A 15,016-nucleotide genomic window follows, 5' to 3' on the forward strand; every position below is an offset into this window, starting at 1 on the left:
CACACACACACACACACACCAAACCAAACCAATGCAGACAACAAGAGCTAAAGTCAAAAAAAAGAAGAAAAGGCAGAGTAGGCGAGGAGAAAGTGGGACGTTAGCAAAATAAAAGAAACCGGAATGGGGTAAAAGTAAAAAGTGTGTTATGCTGCGAGCATATAAGCAATTTGGTAGCGCGAGTGGGAAGCTTAAAGGGAACATCGACAGGAGAGGCAGTGGGTAAAAACCCGGCGCTGCTCAAAGGCTGCTCCACCCTCGCTCCTCTCCGCTCCCAAATGTTGACAGTACAAGTGCAAAACATGCTGTGAAGTGTGCTCAGCTTAAGGGGCGCTGTGTACTGGGCTTGGTTTAACGTGTTACCCACAAAACATCCCGGGACCTGCTCCTCTCTCACTGTCGCTCAGTCTCTCTCTCCCTCTTACATGCGACCTTTGACTGTGTTTTGTTGATGGCAGTGTGGGCAGGCAGAAAAGGCTGAAGCAAGGTGGGTGACAGAGAGCAAAAAAAGGCAAAAACGCAAGTAAATAATAGGAAGTCAATAAAGGCATGGGAGCAACACTGTAATGATACTACAGTGGCTTGAGAAAGGATTACACACCCAGGCTAAAGTTGATTAAAAAGAGGACTAAAAAACGTTTTGGGGGAAATTGATTTTAATGCCACAATTTAAAAGAATTAGGTAAAGCCAACCTTTTAAGAACCTCAATTTTCTTTCTGAATGAATAATGAATTGTAAATAAATACATGTTCTTCCTTAAAATAGAGAGATAGAGATAGGCATGGTGAACTTCCCATAAGATCATCTCTCAATGCAAATCTAGCCAGCTATTAAGCAAACTGAAATGAAACCATGCCAATCTCTAGGCATGGTGAAGGGTATGTGATGATATGGGGTTATTTTATTCCAAACGCCAAGGGAACTTTATCAGGATGCATAGAATCCTGGATCCATGAAATAACTGGCATTTAAAAATAAAAATGTGCCTGCCTCTATGGGTATTTAACATAGGGGTGTGTATACTTGAATTAAGGAATTAAGATCAATTTCCAAAAGATGTTTTTTATTCCTCTTTTTAAGCAACTTTAGCATGGGTGTGTAAACTTTCTCAAGCCGCTGTATATTATTCTGTTATCCAGTCCTTTCCACAGTGCACTAATCTCAGCAGGTTTCATCTCATGTGACGCCTAATGGAGCATAAGGGTTATTAAATGTTCCCAGGGAAACACTATTGTGTATAGTTCACACATCTGCAGAGCGGAGGAGTCAGCACTCGTGCGCATTGCTGGGAAGGAAAAGACATGTCAAGGTGGCATAAATCAGTGAGCAAAAAAAAATGACATAGTAAGAAAAGTTTTGCCTATTAGCTGCTATGGCACAACACATTCTGAATAGTGACTAATTGGCCACTTGCACTGAAATGTTTAAATTTGTCACAAAAACATAAAACAAGGAAAAAGCGGAGGAGAGAGAGACCTCTGGTAGATATCAGTGATGGCATCTGGCAACGTTTCAGCCTTTAACTAGCCTGCCTTTGAACCCTGTATGTCCAATGAGGTTTCATTGCCAACATAAATGTTGTCTAAAAATATTAACCCGACTTCCCAAAGCTCATTAGGCGCTAAATTGGAATTCATGCTTATTTTTGTACTGGGGGTTTGATCCAGCTCCTTTACACCATAAAGGGCCACTTGGCATGCTAATTGCCTTGCCCCTACTTACGCACTCCCTAGCTCACATGGCTAATGGCGTCGTAAAACATACTAGTGCACTGACACCTCCCAAACACCAGGTAGGGAATACTGAGCACTATAAAGGTGCTCAGTTTGGCCTTGTTTAAGAGGACATGAAGGATTCCCTGATAATGACCATAGCTTACGCTGGTAAAAGATACAAACGAGATTCAAGAAACTGTTACAGAGAGAGAGAGACAGTGACTCTTTCACACACACACACACACACACACACACACACACACACACACACACACACACACACACACACACACACACACACACACACACACACACACACTTAACATTGCTGCTCACAAAGGGACATAATGGTTTAAGTAAACTGTTCAGGTGGTAAAAAGGTAACTCTGCTTGTTGCGGCTTCAATGCACCACTGGGGATTTAGTTTTTAAAGGGTGTTTGACAGTGCTGTTAGGGGCCCAGTGTCATTGATTTAAAGAGCTGGGTTGGCAAGACTAAAGTTCCTTCCGTTAACTGCACAACCAATAAGACGTGAGTAATGTTGCAGCTGAATGCAAAGTTTCTTTTATGTACTTTTACGTGTACTATAAAGATAAATGAAAGATGAGAAAACTATGAGAGTCCAAAAGCTGTTCCACAGTTACTGTGGTGCTCTACAGTGACATACGCTATGATGGATTGTAGCCCAGTGTGGATGCCCTTTGTATATAAAGTCATTAGAACCTCATCAGTTCTGGCTGCACTGAAGCACCTCTAAATGATGCGGAACACTGCACTGAAACACCCCCAACCCACCTCACATGCACTACTGCTGGGAGAGCGTGTTCGTGTGTGATTATGTATGTGTGTAAGGTCACACCCGGGCCCTGAAATAGCACTTCATTAGTCACCCATGCCATCAGGCATCGTGGGCCCCTGCACCAATGCTAGTAGGTAATATGGACACATGCCTGTGAGGGGATGCTCCATTTGGACCCCAGCACCTCTCTGCATCATTCGAGAACCCAAAGGGCTTGATCCCCAAGGACAGCTTTGACCCAGTAAGGTGGGGGCGGGCAATGAGGTGAACCCAGCACTGCGGGACATACCGCAGAGTGGAACGTTCTGGTCTGTTTTTAGCTAACGACCGCTAAGCGAGGTGTCTTTGCAGAAAGTTAACCTTTGGATTCAGTGCTAGTCTCAGTTCTTTATCAAATGTCTGAGCAGTAAATCTAAATTTCCTTGACCTTATCTTATTTATACAAACAACCCTACCCTTACCTAAATAATCAACAAGTAATTTCTAATTATCAACTCTACTTTCTGTCCTAATTCCTCCACCAGTTCCTCTGTTTCCATCCTCATCTTTGCTCCCCTGAAATCTATTCTTAACCCACTCCCTTGGTCTTTCACACTCATTATTTGGTAAGCCTCCAAACTGTCAGTGAAACCTGGCAACAATTACCATTCCGACAGCTGCAGCAACAACCGTTACAGTAGCACTTACAGTATTACTTATACAGTAGGCACAACTCCAGCGGCATGGGCACCAGACCAGAGCAGCATGTCTGCCCCCACCTCCCCTAGCCAGCAGGCCTTCATTAGGGGCCTTGTAAAGGCCTCATACCTACCTGGCTTGGGCCCCTTCCCCGCTCCTCCAGGCATCAGGTGTGTAAGGTGGCTGCACTACACCAGAGGGGACAGCTTGGGCTCATTTAAGCCCATGGCTACCTGCCTTGTGCCTACTGCTGTAGCAGGCTCCAATAAACTATGAAACTGTAAAACTGCACGGGGGCCAAAAGGGGGAGAACACGAGGGCTTGGCGGGGGTGTGTAGGGGAGCAAGGATTATGACCCTGTAAAGATGAAAGAAGTTTGATCAAAGAGGAAGTGTGTCAGCGCCGATGTGGCAGGGGATTGGACGTATCAGAGGCCCCGGGTTGTTCAGCCTCAGCCTGCGTGTGTGTAATGTGTGCGTTCATGTGCATGTGTATTGAACTCAGCATTGCAGGGCTTAACGGCCACAGCGGACACCATCAGTGCTGGATAACAGAACGACTTTCACAAGCTGCCGCTTAATTGCAGTTTAAACTATACTTTGTCCTGAGCAGCACAGCATGTTACTAACACACACACACACATGCACAACACACCTATATTTTAACAAAGCATCTGTAGTCTTCAGCCACAAAGTTAATCTGATCTCACGGTTAATGTAGAAGCAAAACCGCATGGGGCTGGTTAACTGTTGGTTTACACTCTGTTCCAATTACTAGCATAGCCGGGAAACAACAGCTAACTGTAATTGTGTGTGAGTGTATGTGTATGGAGGCAATCAACCTAGTTATTTGCTGGGCACTAAACTCACTTAACCTCGTTATCTTATTACAGAGCTCCAGTTATGTATGTGGAAATTGAATTAGACTAGGAAGCTATTAATAGGAAAACACAGGAATGACTCTGAAACAATTAGATTAGATGTCTGTGTGGCTTAAACAATGGATAGTCAGTTCACCCCACATGAGAAGTACAACAGTGAGGTACCAATGGCTGAGAGGAGGAAAAAAGAAAGAAAGAAAAAAAGACAGAGTTAGAGACAGAGGAGATAATAAAAGGAGCCCTTACTCTTGCCCGTGTCTGTAACTGACAGATGTGTTGTCAAAAAGATATAAAAGATGAGGCTGAGATGAAAGTGGAAAGTTCACCCACCACTTGTACATCTGAGGGCACTCTGGATAGAAAGTCTAACAGCTCGTTGTTATCAATGATGTAAGGGTCTCGCAGCTTCTTGGTGAATTTATTCACCCCTGTAGAGAGAGGAAAACGTTGGGGGCAGGTAGGGAAGAGTCGGGAAAGAAAGGTGGATATCAGCACATACTGTATACTGTAGGCTACGAGTTGGTAAAGACTTTTTTGCATTACACTCCCTGTTTGTGCTTTTCCCCCAAATACAATACATAAAGCAGCATGGGATATTTAAATTGCACTGCTCTGCCCCAGGTTTACTTACTGTAAACTGTATTTACATTTAACTTAAAAATGAATTACTTACACTTAACAGTACGTTTAAATAAACACAAATGTTCACATTAGCTCACCCCAGGCTAGCACAATGTATCTTAGAGGGATGAAGTAGATGATGATGGTGGCCCCGCCGAAAGCCACGATGGCCAGCCAACTTAAGAAAGGCACAGTCCAGTTAAATGTGCTGAAAAGATAGGAAAAAAAGGAACTTTAAAAATGAGGAGACATGGCAAAGTTCACTCTAGCCAAACACGCTGGGAAGAATAAAGAGAGGAGTCAGGGAGGGCATTTTAATTTGTTTCATCCCAAACAGGCTGATCTGGATGCTGCTGCACTACAGATTCATCAAACTCACTGGAACTTTGCAGAAGGAAATAACCTCAATCCAAAGTCTTGCAGGCCAGCATTGCAGGGTGAAAATGGGCTATGACTCAATACAATTCCCACTATCTGATCAGTAAAATGCCTTAAACTTCACAGAAACACAGGTCACAAATGTGCCAGCTTGATTTAAAATGTTTTTACCAAAGAAGGGACCTTTGGGCTGGCACTTTTTTTATTACAGCTTTTAATCAAAACTAAGTTCCCTGCCATCACTTTGCTTTGTATGCATCTATGCATACAAGGAGAGCACAGTTAATAAATTGTTCTGTCTGTGTGTGTGTGTGTATTTGTGTGTATGTCTGTGTGTGTGTGTGCGTGAGTGAGTGTCTGTATGTTCATATGCAGTCATGTGTTTAATCTAGAATGTACATGATTCAGTTAAGAGGTCATGCAGGGTTTAGTGAGCTGTGATGGACGTAAAAACAGACAGCCTGTGTGTTTGGGTGTCACACTGGCAGTGTTTCCCTAGAACATCACGGAGTTACACTCAGTTAGGCTGGCAAGGGGAAGCGGGGCAACCTGGTATTGCGGGAGAAAACACTGGGACGAGCAGCGCCGAGCGGAGCGGGCCCTATGCCGAGGAGCGGGCTTACGACTCACTTCTTTATCCTCTCGCCGTAGGAGGCCACTTCATCCAGTGCATTCTGCACACTGATGCACACGTCCTGAATGGCATAAAGCTTGTTCATGAAGCCCTTTCTCTCCGAGTCCTGCAAGAGGACAGATAGAGATGTAGGCGAGGGAGAAAGAAAGAGAGGGTGGGAGGAAGAGAGACAGTGAAGAAAGGGGAGGAGAGAGAAGACAGAGGCTGGGCACAGGCATCTTTGTGAAAACAATACATTTTAAATAGCGTCAAAGATTTGGGATGGGGAGCCAAATCACCGGATATCCTGCATAAACTGATGGAGTGCTTTAATTCCAGGCAGTAATAGAGATATAAAGTCGGCAGAACAAATTACAATGCTCACATAGGAAAATTTAAATATGTGAACAGAGAGGCAGAATTAAACTGAAAGCCCAATGGATACATCAAAATGGATACACACTCTCTCTCTCTCTCTCCCTCTCTATCTCCCCGCTGCTGCCAAGACAGTTAGGAGGACCCTCTTTTGTTCTGCTGGCTGGCACACTGTGATGATGTCACCAGCCGTGACATCATTATCTTCCTTATTAAATGTTGTCAACTATCATGATGAGCTCTTCCTTTTCAACTTTTGATGGTTGTGAACTTGAGAACACTAAAGTATGGGGTTGGGGGAGGGGGGGAGTGGGCTAAATCTAGGCAAGCAATCTAAAATCTACATTCTCCCGTCTTACTGAAACAAACTGAAGACTTGAAAAAGTCATGCAACAGCCAATGAGCTGCCTGCTGACTGACTGACAGGCTGGCAGGGACGGGATGGATGTGGACAGAATGAGGTGACACAGAGTGATCGGGAGTCATTGGCTAAGTGAGGACATCAACATGCAGACTGGTTGCGGCTGGATGTGGTTTGTGGCCATGCTTGGGTGACAGAAGGGGGGGCACAACAAGAAGAGGACTATCTATTATCAGAAGAAAGTCCAGAGGTTCCAGTGAAACTATCATTTCAACATGGCAATTTCATTATAAGATCATCCAGTTCTATTAGTTTGCCATCCCAGCATGCAGAAAACCTTAAAAATATATATTTTTTGCTAATTTAGTGACAATAATTGGACTTTTTTTAGGGGGAGAGTGGGGAGCCGCTGGTATCCTCTCGGTGGATTAAATGATTTGCTTGTTTCCTTTATTGTTGAGATGATTTGTTTAAAAAAATTAACACTCATGAATAAAATAAAACTGAATTAAAGATGCCAGAAACCATCATATTTCAGATAACAATCTGGATTTCATAAAGCTTGGGGAAATGAGGATATTACATAGCTGTTAAAGAATTTAAGTTCATTAACGGCAAAGTGAAGAGACAAAAAAAAGATAAAGCTTATGGCATAACCTTTCATGGACACCCTACAGACATTTATCTTTTGTTAGAGATACGGCATGTATAGCAATGGCTGTGTTATTGATGAAGATGGATGGATGTTGTTAGATTGGGGAAGTTAAACTGAGTAATCCTCATCATTATACCCAAAGAAGACAGCGAAGCAGGGTTAGGGTCCAGGACCCTAGAGGAGTTTACCCCCCCACACACACACCACAATCCTCCCATTGAGACCCAAAACACTTCCCCCCAATGACCCCCCCTCTTCTTTTTACTCTCCTTCCAGGATCAGATAATGTGAAAAATGAACCATGGAGCGGTCAGGGAGACCACATGGCCTCCCCAGCAAAACCACACAAGACAAATAGATATAATTAGACTGCGTCCCTGGGTTATTTTTCTTCGCAAATATTTTACAAGACTCCTTTTCTTTCTTCTCCTCTCTCTCCTCCTCCTTCTATCCTCAGTACTCAGTCCATCTGTTTTTCATTGCTCCCTCAAACAAATCTCAGAACGCAGGGTCTATTGTGCTGGGCTGGGTTAGGCCAAGCCGAGCTGAGCCGGGCCGGGTCAGGCTGTTTTACTTTCGGGAGAGTGTTCGAGGGCCAGGGGAGTGGTGTCAGAGAGCGGGCGGGGGTGGAGAAGATAGGTCAGAGGTCATCGGAGTATAAACCATTGCCACATGCCCCTCGGACTGCGGTCTGACTCGTATTTCCTGTCTTCAAACACGGCTCGGGGTGGCGGGAGGTAGCAATAACACAGAGGGCCACGGAGAACCTTGTTTTCCCAGCTTCCCCGCACACTGCGCACATATGGAGCCAGGCAACCTGTTCCTATAATGGAACCTAATATGCACACAAACACACACACACACAGACACACACCCTACAGCTATTAGATAAGGTTGATCTGCACACCTGGTCTTGCTGTGTGACTCTGCAAACAATATTATATCCTGACACAGATTACATGATGAGGGCCCTTGACTTCTAGAAGCAGTTCCTTTCTCTACTGAGTGAGTTTGTTTTAGACTGTAATGTCATCACTGACTGAGGGGGAATTGATACAGAAAGATGAGGAGATAGACATGGCATTCAAACATCACAGTCAAGGTGGAAGGAAGTGTTTGGTTGACTTAGATTTTTAACAAAGAAATCTGTGAAATATTTGAATCAGGGAGGTGAGCTCTCTAAGACACACATGCTCCAGAGTGGATCTGTCACTAGTATACAAAGTTAAATCAAGGACTCAGTTTTGTCATGCTTTCTGTGGTTTACCTGCCGAGCTTCTAGTCTCACTCAGAAAGAGGAGCAGGGTCTGTGCAGGACACTCAGGGCCGGTATTCCGGTTCCGTCTCTTCCTGTGTCCGTCAGGAAGACTAAGTGGGTTTGTTTGGAGACCTGAAGGCACGGCTAATAAAATTAAATTTGCGAGGCCTCTCGCTTTGACTTGGCTACAGTTGCAAGTCAAGTTAATGCTTAAAGTATGCAACAAATCCCAGCAACTCTGACAACTGTGTTCTGAAGAATGATGCAGCATGGCTTGATTCATTCAGACAGACTGCAATAAGGCTGCCTAATGAGTTTAGCATCATGCATTTTAATAGACTGCATCTGTAGGTTAATCTGCAATGAGTTACACTGACATGTTCCAGTAACTGCCAGTTCAGTTTGTGTACTACAAATTGTCTTTGGGGTCAGGTAACAGATCATTCATTTTTGACAATTTCATCTACGGAGAGACAGGTATGTATCCGTGCAGATTAGATATGTAAACTTTTCTGTCACGTACACATCATGTTTACCTGTATATGGGGTACAGTACAGGACATATACCACTATGCCTTTGCCATTAACTGCACCTAAGATATGAAGCAAATCTGATTCTAAGATTATTTTTAAAGGTCTTAATGATTATTTAATTACAAAGATGGCGGGCTTTCTGCCAGAACTACATTTAATCAGACCAAATGCTTCATGCAAAGGATATAAAATAATTGCATATAAAGTTGTGAGCAGTAAGATATAATTAAAACAATCAATGTATGAGTATCAAAACCCTGAATACATTTTGGCATTCCCAGTTGAGGGTTGACAGAATATACAGTATAAGAGAAAATACATACTGCTTAACCATTTTTTGAATGCCTGTGATCATCAGTGATTTTTGTCACCAGAGTGTCTATCTAATATTAATACAATCCTGTGTAATGGTGCGTCTCTCCTTCTGAAGTGCCTTTGTTGTATTGTACTGTACAGCAAAGGGTCAGGGCCACTCAGAACATTGTGAGCAGGGTAAAGTCGGAAGGACTGTAAAACACTCTCTGTATTAAATGAAACTACTTTGAGACAACTTGTTTATTCAGTGAATAAAATGGTTCTATGTGCAGAAGAAATCTTTGACATCAATTAACTTTCATCAGGCAGGCTGCAGAAATATTAAGTGAGTTGGCACCCTTTGGTGGCAGAGAGCTATTTTAATTGCATGTACGGCATGTAAAGATATAAATGTATCTTTTGTGGTTATGTCCAAAGTTTGCATCATTGTTTTGATGTGTGAAGTGTGATATGAAATATTAGCTAGGCCCCCATCACGGCAGCATTAAGCCACCCTGTGTACAAGTGAGTGGAGCAGGCTGCATCATGGGAGTGATTCCATCAGGGAAGACAGTGGCGGGAAGGCTCGTTAAAGTGATGCGAGTTGTTTGCATTTGTTAAGGAGAAACAACCCTCAGTAAAACCAGAGAAAGCCCAGGGACACACACTTCTCTCAATCACACACACACACACACACACACACACACACACGCGCCAACTCAGGCTAACCACATTGCACTTGCTGGTAAATTGTGGTAAACAAATGTAGAAAACTCCTTGAAACACTTGATTAAATATTTAACAAAGGAAAAATGCGCAATGCCTCTGTGTACTCGACTGCTCCATTTCTCTTTCAGAAAGATAGCATCATGCCAGAGTACATCTATATGCATAAGTGCAAAGTGAGCAGTTGTAAACTTTGCAAAGACAGTCTGTTCTTCACTGACCCAAGGCCTAGAGCTAAACAAGAGAGAGGTCACTGAGGACTTAGCCTATAACGATGGACTCAAATATCTGTCCTATATCTACTTGGTGGAAATAGAGAAAGCCATTTGAGACCGTTTTAACCTCCGATCACATTATTCTCCCTATTGGGTTACACCATAAAAATGATAAACCCAACTGTTATAATATAGCCCCATACATCCCATCACACCACGAAATGAGTCTGAACCACCAGTGGCTCCTGCTCATTGCTGCTGTGCTAAAATTGCACCTGTTTTTCTTTGTTTTTCTTTTTGCCTATCTCATTCTGGCAGCATAGTAAAAATTGAAATGTCATATAAAATTTGACAGGATGCTAATATGTGGCTCCCAGAGGGCATCTGAAAGCTTTTTTGTTGATTTTGTAACTGCAGAGGGAGGCAGCATCCCTCCCATTTCCACCCCAGGAAAAAAGGGAGGAAAAAACGTTCAAAAGTTGAGCAATGCTTTAGCAGCGACACAAATTAAATTTCCAAAGCCTATGCAAGAATTAGGAATGACAAAGTAGTAAATACTGCATACAATTAGTATCCACTGTATATTAAAACTGATGTGTTGCGATCCATCTGAAAAATGTAATTTAGATAAAAGAAAATAATGTTTTTTGTAACCATAAATGTAATATTTGACTGAATTTTTTGACTTACTGTAAGTTATTAAATATAATTTTGTGATTAATGAAAGTGCAACATTGTTCCCTAGGGGGGAGTCTTTCATTTGCTCAGTAGCATTCACTGGTGGCATCCTGTTCAGTATTGTATTTTGTTTGGCTTTACACATGAGTAACAATTGTGAGTCAAAACAGGTAAATGAGCCGATGGCATGGCTCTAGACTGAAGCAAGAAAGAGTAAGTATAGTAAGTACATTGCAAAATGCTCCCAAAAGTCTGTATTAGTTCATTTACAGTGTGTTGAAAGATATTCTTGCTGTTAATCAGCCCAATGAGACACCTTTCTCTTGCATTGGTTCCTGAAAATGTGGGCAATTCCTTTGTAAAGTAATTTTAGGTTTGTAACTTCTTTTCCAGGCATAGTGAATCTGATAATTTCTTTTGATATAAATTTGTGGCAGTGAGTTAAAAGCAGCATGCATGGAGTCCTTTCCATCTCTCATGTTGACCACTTAAATAGCTCAGCTCCTAAAACAGAGGCACATAATTTAAGCCAATAACTGCCCTTAAATTCACAACTAATACATTTCATCTGTGTCTATTTCAAGTATTTCCAACTCCACTGGGGAGCAATGAGTCACAGATTTAACCCACTGGGAGTTAAGAGAGGCCCCTAAGGGATAAAAAACAAACTTGGGAACCCAGTGGCCTAGAAGAACATCTCCCCTATGTCAGGAAATGACAAGACAAGACAAAAGGCCCTGTGACTGGCCTCGGATGCCACCATGCAACCTGGCACCTTGCCAGTGCCACATGAAAGAGGCAGATGTTCCCCCCCCCGTTTTTTAAAGCTGTGGTTTTAATAAATAATTTATCCCATACAACAACTAATCCATAAGTGAATGCTGGGAATACATCACTATTTCCCTCCCTCTCTTTTTATCGTCAACACATAAATATCTGTTTAACTAGTTGAGATGTGCTGCACGTCCTCCCGGCCCTCATCAAGCAGCTCACACACAAAGGCCACGTTAAAATGTGAAGGGGCACCCCAGCCCCATAGACCTAAATAGAAAAATGTGAGAAGTGTGTGTATATGATGTACACTGTTTTCTTTGAGAATATCTGTGTGCAGAGGTTTGCTCCCAAAAAGCCAAAGTCAAACTCCAGTTTAGACTGTCAGCTGAAGGTGGACCAGGCAGTCACAATGCACTCTAGTACTAATTAGTCTCTTCACCCAGTGTAGTCCCATAGCGAGGATAAATATACACATATGCAAAGAAAGCGATAGAGGGAAAGTGTGACTAAATGAAGAAGCTGTGGTGGTGACTTATTTTCAGTTTGACCTCTGCTTCCTATCCAAAAGAGAAAGGTTTCTGGTGTTATGAGTGTGCTTTTGTGTGTGTCTGATGAGTATGGGCGGCAGGACGTTGTTTGCCACTGATCATCTTTACCCATCTCCCCCTGGGGTCTCTCATCACCTCCACCACACTAGCCACTCCATCAGACTCAAGGTCGCGCAGGCGCACACAATTTCTGCGCTACCCCTTCTTCGCCTCCTGCTGAACGCCAACCGACCCCCGCCCAACCTGCACCCCCGGTCTGCCCAATTCTCCCCCACTTTGCCTCACCTCTGCTCATCTGCTCCTGCGCTCTCCTTTCCTTGTAATTTCCAGGATTCAGTCTGGCAGTGTGTGATGAATGGGACAACTTTACTCTTGTCCTCTGTTGGCCTGGTTTGTTTTATTCTGTAAAGTAGATTGTCTGTCCACAAAGTCTATATTTAACCAATTAAGATGTTTTACTATTTTACATTTAAAAAATGATAAGTAAATAATTACTTAATCTTGTTTGAGTCAAATAACATCAGCTTTTTGCTACCATTGACATACCTCTAGTTACATATTCATGTTCAGAGAGACAAAGGCAATGGCAACAGCTGTAAAATTCAGTTTTAAACTTTGTTTTGGAAGAAAAGAAAACGACAGAGCGAGAGTGCATCGCTATGAAGTGAAGGGATCACGTCTTCAAAAAAGTAAATAAAATATGCATCCTCCTGTGCTCATTACAGATTCATGACTCTTGTTAAAAGAAAAGGTGGCGGCTGCCTTCTAACACGTATGACTTTCAATTCAGACGACACTGCTGTCAAGTGTTGTGCTCCACATTCTGTCCAATGAGAGACCGGGAGGGCTGAGTGTGTGGCATTGCCAACATCTTATTTGGTGAGACTCGAAGAGCGTTACTTTGGGTAGATAAGAGCACACAAGAACTCCTCACCTACAGTGCAACGAGTGCTCGTTGTAATCCTTTGATGCATAGTTCATCAGTCAGGAAGTTGGATCAGCAGTGTATGTGATTCAGAACAATAACAGTTGGGGGAGTAGACATTGCTGCATTAGGCTTAATGAGCATTGGGATTTGCTCCAGCAATATGAAATAGTTTTGCTGTTTCTGTAGCAACTTTTAAGAAAAAGCACTCACAAACGCATTTAAATCACCCCACCACCAACAAACCCACACACATACACACACACACGTCATTAGAAAATGTTTTGGTTTGTTGCTTATTATCAGTGACTAAGGGGTCATAAGGTGTGAAAACAATCAGTAATTGTGAGAGGAATGTAATTAGTGCTTTCCAAAAAATGTATCTAAGTATTTCTACCCTCCTCACAACTCTGTGAGGGGAATTGTTTTTGCCTTATGGACCCTCTCCTGCATAGATTATACCCCAAACGAGTCAAAATTCACTTGAATCAATCCCAATGTCACCCTTTACAGAAGTATCCTAGAGCCAAAAGTCCCACCAGCAAAACATAGTTAACAAACCATTGCACCTCAATACAGCTGTCACCTTGCAGTGTAACAAGTCTACAGTGCTACGGGGTCACACAAAAAGACAGGAGCAGCCTTCCATGCTGGAGCCCCATTAGTTCCCCCATCACCTTAAAGAGCAGGCAGAGGCCTCGAGCTGGGGTTAGGCCAAGCGTGCAGCGTGTGGGTGTTGTTTGAGACGTGGACAGGAGACAAATACTGTACATAAACCCGGACAGGACGGCAGACGGAGGCCGTCGGACAGACAATGAGCTGAATAGGAAACCGGAAGACAGCGACACACACCATCAGGAGTCAGGGCAAGAGCCACACACATGCCCACTTACCACCATTGCTCGTATCCACTCAAAGTGCCAGGAAGCCAACATATCCTCGAGGATATGGTTTTTATCACGGCTGTCCTCCCAGGGGCCTGGTTTAGGGTCCTTGTGGATAAATTACAGTGAGATTTTCTCTTTACAACCCAGAGAAATTGAGGTGAAACGGTTAAAGAAAAAATGTGGATGTTTTACATTTGGGTCTTAAAGTTGATGTTTTGGCAAATATAACTAGGCTGTAGCCTGTAGGTAAGAATAACATTGTTCTCACCAAATGTACTGCAGAGATTGTAGACATACGCACTGCACTGAAAACAGCTTTAACCTTGCAGTACAGAAGAGTCATAACAGATGTTTTCCAAGTACTCAAAGAACTTACCTGAAGAACTTAAAATAACTGAATTTAAAATTTGATAGTTGGGTTAAACTGCACTGATTTGAGGCTTATTTTTCCTTGCTTCCATGGGATTACTGTAAAGCTGTATCCAGAGGAGGACCCATGTGTATAAAAATGGCAGTGGAGATGTTATTGTTAACTGTATTTACCTTTAGGTATAGTGTCCAACACTACAGAAAAAGACCCACAGTGCAAAAACAAAGTTTCAATTAAACAACAAAGGCCAGAGTTAAAGTAAAAGTGTGAAGACAGTAGTGGAGAGCCAAGAGATTAAAGGAGAAATGAAGGAAAGCTAAAGGCAAAGCAATAGATATGTATCTGGGGGAATAGAAATAGTGAGAGATGATCCACCTGGTGTGGGTGTGTGTGTGTGTGTGTCTGTGTGACACAAAGAGGAGAAACAAACAATGCAGTGTATTTTGCATAGAGAGACAATACCCCTCCATGCCTCTTTCACCCTCCCTTTTGTTTTCATTCCTCCCTCTATTAGCGAAACATGATTAAAATGCAGTTCCTACCAGCGTCTCTGCTGAACAACGGGGGGAAAAAATGAGTTTGGAAGAAAAATGAAGCGGAAAAGTCAAAAGCATCTTTTAAAGCGTGACGGTTTTCATCCCTCACAGGCAGCGAAAAGAAAAGCGGAAAGAACAGACATTCAAACTTTTTTTTCCTCCCATCTCTCCTCTGTCTCTCTTTCCCGTTCTCCT

At 42.8% G+C, this 15,016-nt stretch overlaps 1 protein-coding gene across 7 annotated transcripts in view; it reads right to left on the minus strand.

The window, feature by feature from the left end:
• Positions 1-15,016, minus strand: part of mctp1a (multiple C2 domains, transmembrane 1a) — a 130,681-nt gene that overhangs the window by 6,985 nt on the left and 108,680 nt on the right. For 4 of the 7 annotated variants that reach the window (XM_034870957.1, XM_034870956.1, XM_034870962.1 and 1 more), the window contains 4 exons: positions 13,922-14,020; positions 5,703-5,812; positions 4,793-4,902; positions 4,404-4,501 (listed from right to left, as the gene is read on the minus strand). In XM_034870957.1, coding sequence (XP_034726848.1) covers positions 4,404-4,501; positions 4,793-4,902; positions 5,703-5,812; positions 13,922-14,020 — 417 coding nt within the window. Of the gene's footprint in view, positions 1-4,403; positions 4,502-4,792; positions 4,903-5,702; positions 5,813-13,921; positions 14,021-15,016 lie in introns of those variants that run through there. The other 3 variants (XM_034870959.1, XM_034870958.1, XM_034870961.1) reach the window with 2 other exon arrangements.

Source organism: Etheostoma cragini, chromosome 5 (assembly GCF_013103735.1).
Source record: "Etheostoma cragini isolate CJK2018 chromosome 5, CSU_Ecrag_1.0, whole genome shotgun sequence".
NCBI classification, from domain to species: domain Eukaryota; kingdom Metazoa; phylum Chordata; class Actinopteri; order Perciformes; family Percidae; genus Etheostoma; species Etheostoma cragini.